The sequence below is a fragment of the Mus caroli genome, unplaced genomic scaffold, assembly GCF_978045245.1.
Source record: "Mus caroli unplaced genomic scaffold, Mus_caroli_1 scaffold_7, whole genome shotgun sequence".
Lineage (NCBI taxonomy): Eukaryota > Metazoa > Chordata > Mammalia > Rodentia > Muridae > Mus > Mus caroli.
This window is the reverse complement of record NW_028227262.1, coordinates 95,587,819-95,604,321: the sequence shown is the minus strand read 5'-3', so window position 1 is coordinate 95,604,321 and position 16,503 is coordinate 95,587,819. Positions and strand designations below refer to the sequence as shown.

Sequence of the window (16,503 nt, the reverse complement as noted above, 5' to 3'; positions counted from 1 at the left end):
TTACATCTATTTAGTGTCCCACATGATGATATAAATCAAATTGTAAATGAACATCAAACAAAACTCTCCAAATTCTTCTTGATCCATTTTTCAAACAGTATTTAATTGCAAAAATGTTTTTCATTTCAGATGAAGTGAGACTTAACCTATTGTATGAAGATGAATCCTGTTAGCTGTGCATTTGTGTGGCTAGTATCAGGACGTCTTGTTAGTCTCTATAGCATCACTACATTCTTCACTGTTTGCAAATTTCACAGTTCCAGAGATGGGTTCCCAGCTCAGTGCCAGAATGCTTGTCTAGCATGGCCAAAGCCCCAGCTAGGTTTGAGTACAAAACCTGACCATCACTGATCCTTGCCATGTCACAGAGAATGAGTGCAGGTGACATGTATTTAAATGAGTCTGCTCTTCTGGATAGAGTATGAACATAGACTCCTCACTCTAATTGGGCAGATGAATAGGGTAGGGTGCTGGGTTAGGAGGGCAAAAAGACCCATATAGCCTCTCCTGCTGTGGGCCTCTCATTCTTAACTCTTCTGCATGGTACAGTTTCAGAATCTAAGGGTGATGGTGGTCACTTTCAGTCGTCCTTGTTCAAATGAAATATAACTTCACGACAAGGAAGGTTTTAATATAGAAGGAGTGTTTTGCCTGTGTGTGTGTGTGTGTGTGTGTGTGTGTGTGTGTGTGTGTGTGTGTATGCCAAGTGCCCATGGAGGTCAGAAGAGGATACTGTATTCCACAGAAACTAGAGTTACAGATGGTTGTGAGTTGCTGTGTGAGGGCCTGGAACTGAACCCTGGTCCCCTGCAACAGCATCAAGTGCTCCTAACTGCTGAGCCACCTCTCTAGCTCCAAGACACAGAAGGTATTAAGTGCACTTTGAGGGGAGAATCTGTAGAATGCAATCTCCTTTCACATAAAAATAACAAAATTATAGGTTGTTATATATGCAGATTCATTCCAATTGAAAGTCCCAGTCAAATTTTAGCAGAGATGAAGAGGACAGCATGTGGGGCTATTTTAATTGGACTGCCATTGGGCATTAGAGAGTTCTCATCTTATCTGTGAAGCACCTCCAGCATGATATTATTTTTACAGGGTTCCAAGGTTCTATAAATGGAAAATCCAACAAAAACTAGAATGGGAATTGAAGTGCAAGGTATATTATTTATAGCCAGGGGGAGACACAGACAGACAGACAGACAGACAGACAGACACACACACACACACACACACACACACACAGAGAGAGAGAGAGAGAGACAGAGAGAGAGAGAGAGAGAGAGAGAGATTGGGGGAAGAATAAAAATGATCTTCTAGAGTGCATGTGTCCACTTCATATCTTTCTGTCATAAATCTCGGGGCTTGTAAGTTCAATGTTTCCTGTGGGGACAATTGGTCAGGGCTGCCCTCCTAGGTAGGACTTCATAAGCATACATGTGTGTAAGATGATAGATTTTGCTACATGCATGTGTGGAAGATGAAGTTGGTGACTGTCATGGATCTTCCCCAAAAGGTTAAGCCTACCCCTTGAGTGGCAAGCCTGAGAGAAATCCATATGGGAACAGGCTTTCAAATGCCTAGCAACCTCATGACTAGACACTGTGACACAGTTAATGAAGTTAAGACAGGCACAGCCCAGGTATGAGGAGAGAGACTACAAATGGCCCACGTCCACTACCTCCTCATTCATTCAACATCTATTGAGTGTTTACCAAGACCTTCAGTGCCCGCGGGTAGACATATAATACGTGGTGCTTACCATACTCAAGTGAGCTATAGAGGAAAAGAGATGATACTCAACTACTAAACAGCCTACATAAGCAAGGAAGGAAAGAGTGCTTAGTGACAAGTGCTGTCAAGTTTGGCAATGTGACAGAAAATGTCCGTCAGGCCACCTGAGGGTGGGTGACCAAGACAAGCCTTAGTCTTTGTGCCAAGACTTGATAACGAATGGTATATGCCTGTAAGTCTCTTTTCCTGCCTTCAAAATCTGGTGGTGATGTGTGAGGCATGGTTCATGTTTGTAATCCCAGTGCTGGGGATTCGAAGCCACAGGACAGATGTGGCACAGCCAGCTGTGCCTGGGGTGGCGACATAGAAGAGAAGTCAAAACTGGCTTCCTCTTCTCATCTTCCTCCCCAGACTCTCTGCACTACTGGTATAAATGATGGCATCGTCGTTGGAGACTCAACTGCTTCTCTGGAAAGAGTCTAGAATCAGGGCCTAGCACTTAAATGTAGACTTGCAACCTAATTCTTACTGGAAAGAGAGAATGTGATTTAATGAAATGGAAGATTTGTCTGCAAAGAGTTGATTGTGATTATCCGAAGAGCCCCATATCATTGCTCATGGCTCTTTGAGGAAAACTCTATTCAATTATCCATGGGCAATTTCTGGAATTTGTCAAAGGGAAGATGCTGTATCACTTCAAATCACCTTTAAAATGAGCTGAGATTTTTAAAAAGTGACAGAGAAAGTAAGTGTGGAAATAAACCAGACATACACACACACACACACACACACACACACACACACACACATGGCAGAGTAGCAAATCAAACACATGTAAATTCACATAAAGGCAAATACACATAAAAGTATTAGTAATTTCTCACTACGTGGGTGAAATGAAACTTTATGGCACACAAGCTGGCAAGGACGGCCTGTGCCAGAAGAGAGCACAGTGTTAGTGACAGGCAGTATATTGCCTTGCCCTGTGCTTGCCACTGCCTTATGTATATAAGCACTGTGTTCTGTAACTCTCATGCCCTTCTTCCATATGATGAGATGATGGCCAAAATGAGCAGTTATTAAAATTCTTTGTTATCTTCTTGCTGTACATCTAGACTATGAGTTATGTGCTAAGTTCTGGTTCTGCCTTAAGCTAAATTTTATCAGTCTAGGGACTGCCTTTTCTTCTATGGGCAGCCTAGCCCTGAGCCTTCCAGTGGCATAAGTGGTGAAAGTGTAGGAGGAGATTCTAACATATGAATGATTCAAGGGGCACAGAGATGTGTTTGAAAGTCATGCTGTCTCATTCACTATGGTCAGGAGGAGACTGGTGGCTTTGGGCATTTATGGAGGCTGTTAGTTCCTCATCTCTCCTTCTAGCTGGCCAAGACATACAGACTTTTGAATCATTCACAGGAATGAATTGAGGCCTTGTTCTGCAGAATTTTATTTTTTTTATAAGAAAAACTCACTCATGTTATGTTTAACCTGGAAGCAGGCCCCTTTGAACAAAACATATATGAGAACTCATATAATTAAGGACAAGTGGAAATATAGGGCTTTGGCTTCCTCCATTCAGGGCACATTATGGTAATAAAATCACCTCATATCTTCTATTCCCTCAGCTGGCAGATTTGTGATGTAATGATGTAAGTAACCCTTGTGCCAGCTCAGTACCTCAAAGCAAAGTGAACTTATGGCCTGGTTGCTTTTGAGCACTTAGGGTCCATGACTGTTGCTGAATCTGTCTGGAAGATGTACTTGTTTAGGTTAAGTCAACTTCGAAGCCATATAGAACTAATGAGCATGGGCTGCAGGAGAAGCCCTCATCAGCAGCGTTTCCCATTGGCTCATAGGCAATGGCAAGGCCATCTGGTCTACCAGTTCTTCATGTTGCCAGTAAATGAATCAAGAGGATGACGAGGTTTCATCTCTGCAGAGAATCACCTCAGCCAGAATGATTCTTTATGTATGCCACCTAAGAATACTGTCTAAAACCAGGTACCCCCTGGCTTGCTTTGTGATGGCACTGTCCCTGGGGAAGGAGACAAGACAACGTCCATGTTGACAATAGGGTGCTCAGCTCTTGTGTAGTCACATTCAGAGGCACTCCAATTGCCAGGAAGAAGCCTTATTGATCTTTATACAATTCTGCCAGATATTCCTGGCCATTGCTTCTATAAAGAATATAAATCTGAAAGTTCATTTACTGTAAACGCTTCTAAGTATATCTTCATTAAAAGGCAAAAAGGAGCTAAGTTAAAAAAATTTTAATAAAAACATTGATGAAACTTCAAGAGAGAAATGTGATTATAAAAATATAAAAACATACCTAAAATTGCCTTAGCTTTCAACTCTAGTTCTTACTAAAAGAAATATAATTGTAATGCTTTTGCTACTGATTTGAGCCACCTTCTTTTTAAAATTTTGTTTATTTTTATGTACATAGATGTTTACTTTGCATGTGTGTCTATTAAACATATATAGGCCTGCTGTGCTTGGATGCCAGCAGAGGGCCTTGGATCCCTGAAATTGGATTCATGGATGATTGTGAGACACAATGTAGGTCCTGGGAATTGAACCTGGGTCCTCTGGAAGAGCAACCAGTGATTTCAATCTCTGAGCCATCTCTTGATCCCTCTAAGCCACTTTCTTGAAGAATTCTACCAAGCTGTATTGTATTGTAAAAATAATTATGACATATTACTTTAAAAAAATCTTGACTATAATGGTCATAAATTCAAACCAGCTATAGAAACTGTAACCATTTATGTGTGTGTGTGTGTGTGTGTGTGTGTGTGTGTGTGTGTGTGTATACATCATATGTGGGTGCTGATATCTTCATATATTGGTGATCACTAACAGTTTGGTATCAAATGATGTAAAATTGCTTGGCATAACCTAGTCCTTTGGCAAGATCATAGGTAGTAAAATGGGACTATGTGAGGACCCAAGTCAAGGAGAAAGTGTCTCTCAGGACCAGCATCCTTCTTTCACACATACTTTCTCTCCTGTCCTCTGCATATCCTTTTTTCGGTTGATCATTTCTCTTGTTTTGAATGGTTGAGGAAATGAAGCAGACAGGTACGTGACTTAAACACAACTCAGGAACCAAGTGAGCTAACAATTTTTATCAGGCTTGTGAATTTAGCTTTGTGTGTGCTGTCTAGGACCACCTTGGAGGGATCAAACTCGCTGGGGATGATGCATGTCATGACTATAAACTGATGGGAACTGAAAGAGAGACAGAGACAGAGAAGACAGAGAAGACAGAGAGACAGAAAGAGATAGAAACAGAGACAAGTAGAGAGATAAAGAGAGACAAAGACAGAAAGAAAGAGAATGAAAAATTGTCTAGTGTGTGCATGTATATATGGAGGACAGAGGACAACCTCAGGTATCATTGCTCGAGCAATAGGAAAAGTGGGTACATTTTTCTTTTTCTTTTTTCCTTTTTTTCCCCTTGAGGAATAGTATCTCATTTGCTAGGAAATTACCAAGTGAGCTAGGCTGGCTGACCAGCAGCCTCCAGCATCTACTTGGTTTTTGCCTTCCCAAGGTTGGGATTCCAAGCATGCACCACCATGCCCGGCTTTTTACGGGGTGCAAAAGATGGAATTTATGTCCTTGTGCTTACAACGGAAGTACTTTACTGACAGATCTCTCTCTCCAGCTCCTTATGGGAACTTGAGAACTGCGTTCAAAACCAGTGTTAGGTGTGTACTTACTCATCATCTGTCCCTGATAAAGTTTACAGAATTTCCTCATGTCTAGATCTCGAGGCCAGCTCTTTAAAGTCTTTCCTTGTAAGGTAAACAGCATGGTGTTAATATTGCAAGGCTCCTTTGGCTCTCTGTTGCAGGGATGGAGGTTCAGTGAGGAGATGCCCCTTTCTCAAGAAACATTCAACAAAGGATCTAGAAACTAGAACATGATAAACTGCAAAGAGAAAAAAAAATTGTTTCTCTCCTCTGGTGTTAACATTTAAAAACGTAATTGAAAACATCTCATTGATACATGCAAATTACACATATTCATATGGTACTGTGTGACATTTCAGTGCATGTACCTGTTATGTAGTGATCAGGTTAGGGCAGTTGATTGACCAATTACATTGAACATTTATGCTTGCTTTGTGTTGAGAATATTCTAAGGCTGTTACATAGTAAACAGTTATTGACAGCCATAGTTATCCTATTGTGCAGTAAATTAGACTCTATTGGTCCTGCCCAGCCATAAGCCCTGTACCCAGTAACCATCCCTTACCCCTCTCTGCCCCACCCTCCTCAGCCTGTGGTGTCGAGTGTTCTATTCTCTTCTTATATAAAATTAACTTTTTAAGCCCTCACAAATGCATGCAAGTGTGTTTTTACTGTTGGGTGTCTGGCTGGTTTAGCTCAGCTCTTTCCAGATCTGTCCTTGTTGCAGCAAACAGCAGGATTTTATTCTCCCTGGAGGCAGGTAGGACAGTAAAAGAAGTGATCAACATTTCTTTCTTGCCTTTGCCTTGGAGGCTTTGAGGCTCCCCGAACCCTTTAAGCCTAAACTGCAGGTGTTTATGCAGCATCCATTCAGGTGATGAGAGTGGCTATCTTGGAAAACTTTTAGCAAGGGGGAAGTGCAAGTTCAAAAGGTCAGAGGTTATCCTGTCTCTTAATTGGGTGTTCTTTGCTGAAGTGCCTAATGAAAGACAAGCCTAAAGTCTTAAATGCTCAGCTCAGTTCCCCCAAAAAACAGCCCCAGTACATCCTGAGGGTTGCTTGTCTCCACTGACCGAATGCACCGGATTATTCACCAGGAAAGCACGGCCGTTCGCAGCCAGGACACAGAAGTCACTGCGGATATGGCTGACTAATGTTCTTGGATCTAAATGAGGAGAGGATTACAAGCATTTAATTTATAGCTATGGTTTTTACTCACTAAGGGATTCAGGGCAAAATAATTATTTGACAAAAGCATTCATGGCAGTGGAACTTTTCTGCCTCCCCGTCTTAAGCCACTGAAAGGTTGGGCTATTCCTCCTTTGAGCATTTGCACGTTGCCTGGCTTACTTGGACCTGGAAGGATAAGAGATCAAAGATGACTAGAGATCCTGCATTCAGTCCAATAAATGTTAAATGGAAGTGAGGTTGTATTTGCTGGTTTCTGTTGTAACTGGAGAGAGTACCTCATTCAACAAGATGAATCAAAACTTAGGAACAGCATGTCTTGCATATTTTAAAAGAGAGTATAGGCATTTGGGTATCATTCAGCAAAGAGAATCACACTTGGTAACAACTCAAGTTATCTGCCTCTGGACCATCGGATTCAGAGGAGGGAAGCCACTGCCTTTGCTATGCATGGGCCTAGTAATTCCATGGCTTTTGCATTTATTGTTAAGGAGGCCCAGAAGATGGCGGTGCCATTCCCACTGCCACCTCCTTTGTGTGTAGGTGTGCTGTAGTACCTGAAGATCCTTTGCTTCAGAGTAGAAGAGAAATTTTTAAAAATCTCTTAGCTTTGTTTGAGCCTGTCCCCTCTTAGATCACCTGTGCTTAATGACACAGGCCATCTCAAGGATACTGCTGGTGTAACCTTAAATACTTACCTCAGTTCATTTTTCTATTGAAACTAATTCTTATAAGTCTTCAAGGTGTGGTCTCATCTAAGCTGTGATTTACCAAAAGAGCTCTGTCTGCTCTTATTCGAGGTATTTCTGTTGCTGATGCTGTAGCTGACTGATACATGCACTTGACTGTGATCCTCAACCTTAGGCTTTCATCTCCCAAAAGAAGCGTGGAGGAGTAGGGGGGAAAGCAAGACCTGGTGAAAGGAACTCCTGGGAGGACAAGTGGCAGGGTGTTTCCACCGAAACACTCTTAGTACCTGACAAAGAAGGGAGGCTTCAGATGCAGGGCACTGTTTAAAGGGTATGCAGGATTCCAAAGATGGCTGTATATCAAAAAAGCCAGGAATTAATAAAATGATTAATTACCAATAAAATTATGGACTCAATATACACATCAGGTCTGGGACAAAAGTTTGTTTCTTCATAAAGAGGACAGGTAAAGTAATTTTTGCCTAGCAGGGTTTCTGTGAGTATTACCGAGATGGGAGGGAAATGCTCAGATTCAGGCTCAGAAAGAGATGCCCTGTGGAGGAATCTGTGCCCAGCAGACATTGCACACGTCTCCCTCTTCTTAAACTTTATTTCCCTATTTACACCCCCTATTCAGAAGTCCTATGTGTAGCTCTGGGTCTCATTTCTGTCCCAATTACTAGTTCCTGGTGGTTGCCTCTGGCTCTCCTTTCAATAGTCATATATTGCTTGTGTCTGTGGGCAGTGGCTTTTGAAGCTGAGTTTAGAAGACATAGAATCCTTAACCCTTAGAAACTTATTTGAAAGGTAAGGAAGATAAAATCCAGGAAAAGCATTTAATGTCCTCTAAATCATGCTATTTTCCAAATATGGACCTCTAGATTGTAATATTGTCCTAATTGTTTTGCACACACACACACACACACACACACACACACACACACACACACACATCCCTAAGCCCTTTTTCCTCAAAAGGCAAAATACTGGGTTCAAGTTAAAAGGAGATCCTGTCTGAAGGTGATAGAAGATTTTTAGTGAGATGGTTGTAGGTATTGAGGTCTTGTTCAGGAAGACTAGTTCTCCATTCCCAGAATAGTGTCTACCCTATTTATAGACACCTGTGAGGCAATCCGGGTGAAACTGCCTGTGAACATCAGAGTCCTGCATAAATATGTTGCCTTTAATCCCAGCACTTGGGAGGCAGAGACAGGCAGATTTCTGAGTTTGATGCCAGCCTGGTCTACAGAGTGAGTTCCAGGACAGCCAGGGCTATACAGAGAAACCCTGTCTTGAAAACCTATATATGTGTATGTGTGTGTGTGTGTGTGTGTGTGTGTGTGTGTGTGTATGTTGCTTTATATAATTTCACCATGGTTATATGAACATGAGAGGTCCATCAGTGTCTATATGTGCATCATGGTAACTTAATGTGCTAAGAAAGTCATGTGCCTAGGCTTTGCATAACTTAGATAAGGCTTGGTTGACAGTCATCTATAGTAGAGAACTCAGATCTTGAATCTTGAGGCTAAGAAAGGGGAAAGAACCCCAGTGGGACTTTGCTTTTTGGGAGTCCATGCCAACCCCTCAGGTACTGAATGCCCCTTTCTTATAGTCAAGGCATGCTGCTTTTGGCGGGCTGAGTCTATGGAGGAGGGCAGGTAATCAGCCACCTGCTTTGTGGATAGGAATATAGTCAATGAATCTCAATTGATTGGGATTCACTGCTCTACATGCTGTAGAAAAGTAAGCGAAGTCCTGATTTTAGGGATCCAGTAATTTGTAGAGTGCGGGCCTGGCACTGAGTTTCAGTATAAGGGAACTCTTTGGATGAGTGGTGACACTACCTCAAAAAGTGACCTGAAGGCAGTACACAAATCCAGCTGGACGAAAGCCACACTCAGTCTCATGTTTGTCAGGGGGATAATACAAGCACACAGTGGAAGAGACTAGGGAAACCTCAACAAGAACCTGAATCTCACTGACTCTCAAGTTTTCTCCTTTGCATGTGTTCATGCACATGTACTGGGTGTGTGTGTGTGTGTGTGTGTGTGTGTGTGTGTGTGTGTGTGTGTGTGATATCTAGGTTCTTCTGTTTCTTGCATCTTCTATGCTGGGAAAAAGAATTCTACTCAGTGCTATCCATGTCAAGTCTACCTAATCTGAAGGAAGATGGTCTGTTAGGGGACTACAAACTTGTAATTCTATCTTACTTACTCTCTAGGGTCTTGTGAGTACATGGATGTGAAATGTTACATAGACTGCAAATATTGCATCCACAGATCATGGCTTCAGCTTCTCCAGTTTCCTAAAGAGTAAGCTTTGTAGAAAGTCCAGACTATGAAAGAAATTCCTTTCCTTTAGAGAGTATTTGCAGAACATTCTTTTGGCTACAGCAAAGGAAAATAAAATCAATAATGATATATTTTATAAAAGATGGAAACTGACCGTGTTTGACTTGGAACCCCTTATCATCCGTCTCTGGTTCTCAGGCGATAAAATTGCTGAGCTACTTTTTTGCATTAAGAAGGAGAAATTAGCGGGCCTGTTTGTTTCTTTTTGTTTTCTATAAAAATATACTCTCATTCTCTGACCAGACTCCTAAAGTCAAGTTTGAGAGTGGCACAGACAGAACAACTTCTGAGTTGATTTTAGCTAAAGTATTTTTTACCACTTAAAATAAAAAGGCTCCTTCCCATTCACATGGTGATGTCTATCCAGATGATAACATGACTCCAGATATGGAGGATAAGAATATTTACTGTTGTGCAGGGGTGAGGGTGAGGGTGTGGTCAGGAGGGCTGGGGAGTCCTCTCTTCTTCCCAATGGCTCTCTTCTTCCCAATGCTTTTTTCCTTCCACATGGCAATTGTGGTTAAAGGGCTGGGAGATTGCCGGCAGCTGTTGAGCATCCTGTTAAGATGATGGGAGAGTACAAAGGAGTTTGGTTCTATTTACAATGCATTTGAGGAAAATTTCTGTTATTGATCTCTGGCCTCTGCTTTCAGATCAGACTCCGACACCCACGAGATTCCTGAAGAACTGTGAAGAGGTGGGTCTCTTCAGTGAGCTGGACTGCTCCTTTGAGCACGAGTTCAGGAAGGCTCAAGAGGAAGAGAACAGCAAGCGGGTAGGTGGGCCTGGGTGGACACCGGAGACGTGTCCCCCAGCACGGTGTGGGGTGTGTCTGCCACTGCAGACTGTTGAATTGTTCACAGATCAGTAGAAAAGATCCGGCTAAGTCGTTCAGGCTGTTACGATCCTAGTTACTTGGTCTCCCAGACAGTAAGATTACAGGTGTGTGCCAACATGCCTGTTTGTAACAGTGTTTGATCGATTTGTGGGTGTCTGTCAAACTGTTTTTTCTTCTACAGTGGTGTATCTCTGATTGTGATAGCATACAGAGCTCCGATTAATCATGGGGAAATGGGTGTCTGAAACCTGGAATTCAAGGTTCCTTATTCTTAAAGCTGTGACAAATGAATTCACCTTCCTATTTTTTCACTTTTCTTTGTTAAATAACAGCAGATTTTGCATACGCAGGGTGTTCAGAGGAGACCAGGCCAAAGGCTAAGAACTCATCAAAAGGCAGAAAAGAGGATTTTCATTGGATTCAGGCCCTGCTTGCAACTGTCTGTTTTCCATAATCTCTGCTTGTTCTCCACCAAGAGTGTAACCACTTCCTGGTCATGTTACCTATGTTGGTGGCGAGACAAACAGGTTAGCTGCAACTCTAGGTCACTTAGTGGGATTCTTCAGGTTCTTTTTGTCCATATATTTGTCTGTATATTTCGTCCACATATTTAAAGTTTTGGTAGAATTTTAAAATCACCTCACAAGATTAAGGAAAGGAGGTGGGCCCACAGGTAACTTGGACAAGTGTGCTTTCCATGAGCTCTTGGCTACTGTCACAGGGTGTCACTGAATCCACACAGCGAGCTGAGCATGGGCGACACAGTCCATGCAGAGACGTGTAGACGGAAGATGGTTAAAGGGGACACCCGGCTAGATGTGCTGTGGCCTGAAATTCCGGATGCTCTAACTGGAAAAGACGTTTTAAGAGGCTTTGATAATTTTCTGTTTCCAAGCCTTTGACTCTTCCTCTGTGTATGATTATAATAATCTGTCTCCATCCAATTTCCATGTCACATTCACATGTCTTGCTAGCTCAGGGCTAGCTCATGGTGACTAAGCCGCCCTGCCTTAGTAAAATGCACGACGCAGGATACAGTCTCAAGCAGCTCACTCTAATTATAATTAACTTCCCTCTCACTTCTCTTCCTACCTTTCCAAACATGCTCAGATCTGTTGTTCTTTGTGAGGCAAAGCATAAAGTCTGAAGCACTCTCAGAAACACACAAAAATCTAGAAGATATGCCTGCATAGCACTGCAGTGCAGATAAACTGAAAAACTCACGAGAATAGCAAGGGAGAAACGGGAGTCCTACACAATACAGTTTAATTAATAAACTAGTTTGACTAATAAGTTTCATTCTTTTGATCAGTTCATATATGTAGGAGACTGTTTGAGGAAACAGTGTCATTCAATTTCCAGACAGTCCAAGTGGGCTTCTTAGATTAAGATAAAGATATGTATGGTCAAATCTGTCTCCACACTCTTGCTGATAGACTGGCTGTAAGTGCATGCCGTGCAGTTCCATGCCGCCTCCGTTGGGGGTGTGGCTTGAGGCGAGCCCACGGTGAGTTATTCATGACTCCCCAAGTGAAGCCTTCTGCGAGCAGTTTTTACAGATCTGAATTCCAGGAAATGGTTTGCTTCCCCTGAGGAACTGGAGCATTTTCTGCTTGTGGCCATGAGAAGCATGGACTGGCTGGGTTTCTCTTTTTGCTCTGACTGCTACATCGTCGAGAAGCCCAGAGTACTGCTGAACTAGGAGAGCTCTTTAGACCACTATAATGAGTAATATTTTACTTCCTCCATCTGCTAGACTTTCAGTTCCAGTTTATATTTCCTCCGGCCCTGATTTCTAATTACACAAAAAAATGTGTTCATGCTATACAGGTTTTGGTGACTTGCTTTAAATTTTTCGTAAGTTAAAACAACATGAACTCCTTGAAATTTAAAAATTAAATAATGAAACAAATGACACTGAGCAGAAGACTGTGGTGAGGCCAGACTAATGCTCTCTCATGTTCAAATGTTGCTCGTTGCCATGGGATACACTAATGGTGGGGGGTGTGCTGAGGGGGTAGAGGGTGGAGAGGAGCCTGAAGACAGCCCCACCCCCCAGACACCAATAGCAAGCACTGGGAGCCAGGCCACATTCACCTTGTTGAGGCTCCCTCACCCTCTGTTTGGTTTGAGCCAGAAGGACCAAACCCAGCCTTGAGTGGTCATCACTACAGGAGGAGACAGTTCCCCAGTGACTAATGCACAGGGATTCATGAGCAAAGCGGCTGTGTTGGTGGTTTATGCCCTGGCATGGCTCTAGAACCCCTGGGTAAGGAAGGCACAGAAGCAGCATCCTTCCCTATCTGATAGTGTGCGTTTGCCTTCCTCCAGGACTGCTATTCTGGAGCTGTTAGCATCCCTGAAGGCCTGCAGCCTAATCCTGCCCACTTCATCTATTCTTTTACAAAAAAAAAGAAAGAAAGAAAGAAAGAAAGAAAGAAAGAAAGAAAGAAAGAAAGAAAGAAAGGAAAAAAAAAGAAAAGAAAAAAAAGAAGAAAAAAAAGCAGAGATGGTGAAGGTCATGCTCACTGCATTCCTTATCATTTTCCAATTCTCCTCTTCTCCTCTGCTTTCCTGTCAATTCAGGTGCTGGTTTTATTTTCAGCGAGCTTCTTCGCAGTGCTGGAGGTGACAGGCAAGCATTCTGTTTCTGAGATGTATCCCTAACTACAATTGTTTCACCTTTATTCTACACACAATCCTTTTTCTGATTTCTTTACCTGAGCAGAGTTCTCTCTCTCTCTCTCTCTCTCTCTCTCTCTCTCTCTCTCTCTCTCTCTCTCTCTCTCTCTCTCTCTCTCTCTCTCTCTCTTTCTCTCTCTCATATGTGTTTGTGTGTGTTCATGTGTGTGAACATGCCACACCCGGCTTTCTGAATTCAGGCCCTCAGGCTTGCATGGCATCTCCCCTGCCCACTCTCTGTCTAAGTCTTGAATTGGCTCATCAGTAAAGTTCTACAGAAGGGAAGTTCTCGCTCATTTGGGGAATTGGCTTTTGATATCCTATGCTTCTTCTTTACATTTCCAGCTGTAGGGTTAGACGCTCTAGACAACAGGCAGATAGAGAGTGGATGCTTATTAGTCTGAGTGCCAATCGAAACAATTGCATCTTATTGATTCTGCCTTTAATTCTGATGTCCTTTTCCAAAATAATCTCAGTGTGTCTATGGAATAAAAGGTTAGAGCAGGTCACAGCTGGGCACAGAAGACCCCAGTGTCTGTATCAATATTACACAGCAAATTCCAGTCTCTAAGATGACCTCTATTTTTGATACCAATATAAGCTCATTGCTTCATAGCTCTTCTGTAAGAAATCTCCAACTCTGAAAGAGTGTTATGATTCTCTAGCAGGCATTACAAAGCTCAGCTTGCCCGTGGCTTAACACTCCGCAGCCTGTATCCTGAAGCCTGTGCATCAGGTTCCATTCAGGAAATGTTTTAGGTAGATCTCTGTATACCAAGTGCTACCCAAGGCACTGATGAAGACACTAATAGATACAAGTGGTTAAAACAAACAAACAAACAAACAAACAAGTACGCAAAATGTCTCAGCTTTCAGGTGACATCCTTCTTATGGATCAGACAATGCATCAGCGAAAAATGCTCCACAATGTACTATGGAGTTCAATGCCAAGGAGCTGAGGAAGGGCTGGGTGTGTTCAGAGAGGGCATCCCGACCCACAGGACCTAGAGACCCAAGTAGACGTTCTTAGCCAGAAAAGATGACTTGTGAAAACAGAGACTGTGTGTGAAGGCCTAAGACTGAGTGATGGAGTGTGTGTTGCAGAAGTTGTGAAGAGAGGTACAGTCAGGGACGGATGCCCTAGAGAGTTGGATATGGGAAGGCAGGCCCAGGAGGGCAAGGGTGATGCAGGCCTTTTGGAGTGTTCAATTTTGACTCTGACTCTAAATGGGATAGGAAGCCATAGGGCGATTCTGAGCAGAGAAGTGACAGGGCCTGACATAATGCTTTAGAAAAGTCATTTGGACAATGAGCAAAAAGCCAGTGGTTGGATGCTGAAGAGAAAGTATTTAAGGAAGAATTGGGGGCGGGGGAGTCTAGGTTAATGTTAGAAGTACAATTGCCCAAAATAGAGATGGAGGACATGCTAGCGTCTAAGTATATTTTTAAGGACAGAGGCAATGGTTTCGCTGGTAGAATATACTGAAAGTAACAGGAAGAGGAGGCTTAGAGAAAGTGCAGTCTTTTCAGAACAGGTTGAGGAGAAGCTGATGTTTCAGTTCATAAGATGGAAGGGAATTGCTTCTGACAGCGTTGGGTGTGCAGTGGACCTCTAACCCTGGACCTGGGTGGTCTCCCTGAGCGCTCCAATTCCTGCCTTATTCATCTCTGGGGAAACTGAGTCAGGAAGAGTCAAACTGAGGTACAGCTGCCTCAGACACTCTGAGGAGAAAGGTGGGGCACTAGTTTTGTGATCAAGGTCAGAAGAAAGGAAAAATAAAAAGTTTTTTTGTGTGTGTTTTGGGTGTTTTGTTTTGTTTTGTTTTGAGATAAAGAAGGCTTTTTACATTTAATTCCTTTCTAGAAAAGAATCTGAGTAACACAGAAGCAGGCATGTATGTGAACACATGGTTTTTGTACATGTTTGTACTTGGTGTGTGTGCGTGTGTAAAGAAGGAAGGACAAAGGGCCTAGAAATGAAATTCTCTGTCCTTCTGAGAGAAATACAACGTTACAGCCTAACATGGTTAAAGACCTGCAGATAAGAAACACAGTGTGCTTTGGGATTTTCCCATAGGACCTCAATGGGGCTCATTATGCTGATGCACAAATAGCAAATTAGGACATTTCCATGCTCTCGAATTCCTTCTCAAATGATGAAAAGTGAGGTCTTTCCCTAGAGGAAATTGACTCCTTCACACATGAGGGGAAAGGACAAGCTATAAACTTAAGATCTTGCATCTCAGCTCATCTCATCCCAGCTCAGTAGAACTGGGCATGGCTAGGTCAACCCCAGCCCAAATAGGCTACAATGTTTAACTTCATTAGATTCTGCACCTAGCTACATTGCCAGATGACATTGGTTGCTTGGAGAGGGAAGGAGAGGGAGAGAGAAGGCCACTGGCTTCTTCCTACTGTCTTTCTCTTGCCAGTCACTAGCAGGCATGGCTGCTCTCTGGGGAGGGTCGCAGCACTGTGGTGCTGGACAGAAAATAAGACACCACGCTGAGCAAACTCACAACAGCTGCACGTTTCCGGTTAGGATAATATGTTACCGCTAAGATATTTGTGTAAAGTAATCCTACCCTCCCCCAAAAGTCCAGAGGAAAAGAATGTTTTGAAACCTAAACTTGGTTTTACCCAGCTTTTAAACAGTCTCTGTGTTTGCCTGATCCCTGCAGATGAGACTGTTCTTCAGCTTTTTCCTTTTTTATCAGCCTGGCTGGGAGGAAACACCCTTTGACAGTGATAATGGAGACGACAACCTATTCCCTCCCCCTCCACGGTGACTGGGAAACTCAAGCCTTTCAAAGATTCCCTTTGTTCGTCCAGCTCAGCAGAGGACGGATGGAAATCACGTTCCACTTCCTCTGAACACAGGTTACAGTCTTCTTCATGGCCGGAATTTGGTTCGAGGAAGAGAATGTAGCATGATTCTCGAATCCCATTCAGGGGAATGACTAAACCAGTAGATGAACTGGAAGCTATTTCATGTGATTTGGGTCACTGGAATTTAAGAATGATAAGTCCTGTCCTGACAGGGATTAGCGAGAGCTGGTGTCAACTGCTGAATGTGTGAATGAATTAAAGAGTGTGATCCAAGGTCTTGCCTCAGTCTTACGATGGAATGAATATCACAACATTTGTAAGATTGTGTTTGATTTTTGTGGAGAGTCTGACTGTCTCTAGAGCAGCAGAATGCCCAGAGTATTGTTAGTGAAGGAGAGTAAATACGAGGCCAAATATCTTTGATGTTGATGGTTAGGGAAACCAATGGCTTAAAGGGGCGGCCCTTAGATATTTGGTATATGTAT

The 16,503-nt window shown here is 42.8% G+C and overlaps 1 protein-coding gene across 1 annotated transcript in view; it reads left to right on the top strand.

The window, feature by feature from the left end:
* The window catches only part of LOC147003979 (cyclic AMP-responsive element-binding protein 5-like), a 267,689-nt gene that overhangs the window by 95,727 nt on the left and 155,459 nt on the right, over nucleotides 1-16,503 (top strand). The window contains exon 4 of the mRNA XM_085840875.1: nucleotides 10,323-10,444. Coding sequence (XP_085697001.1) covers nucleotides 10,323-10,444 — 122 coding nt within the window. The remainder of the gene's footprint in view (nucleotides 1-10,322; nucleotides 10,445-16,503) is intronic.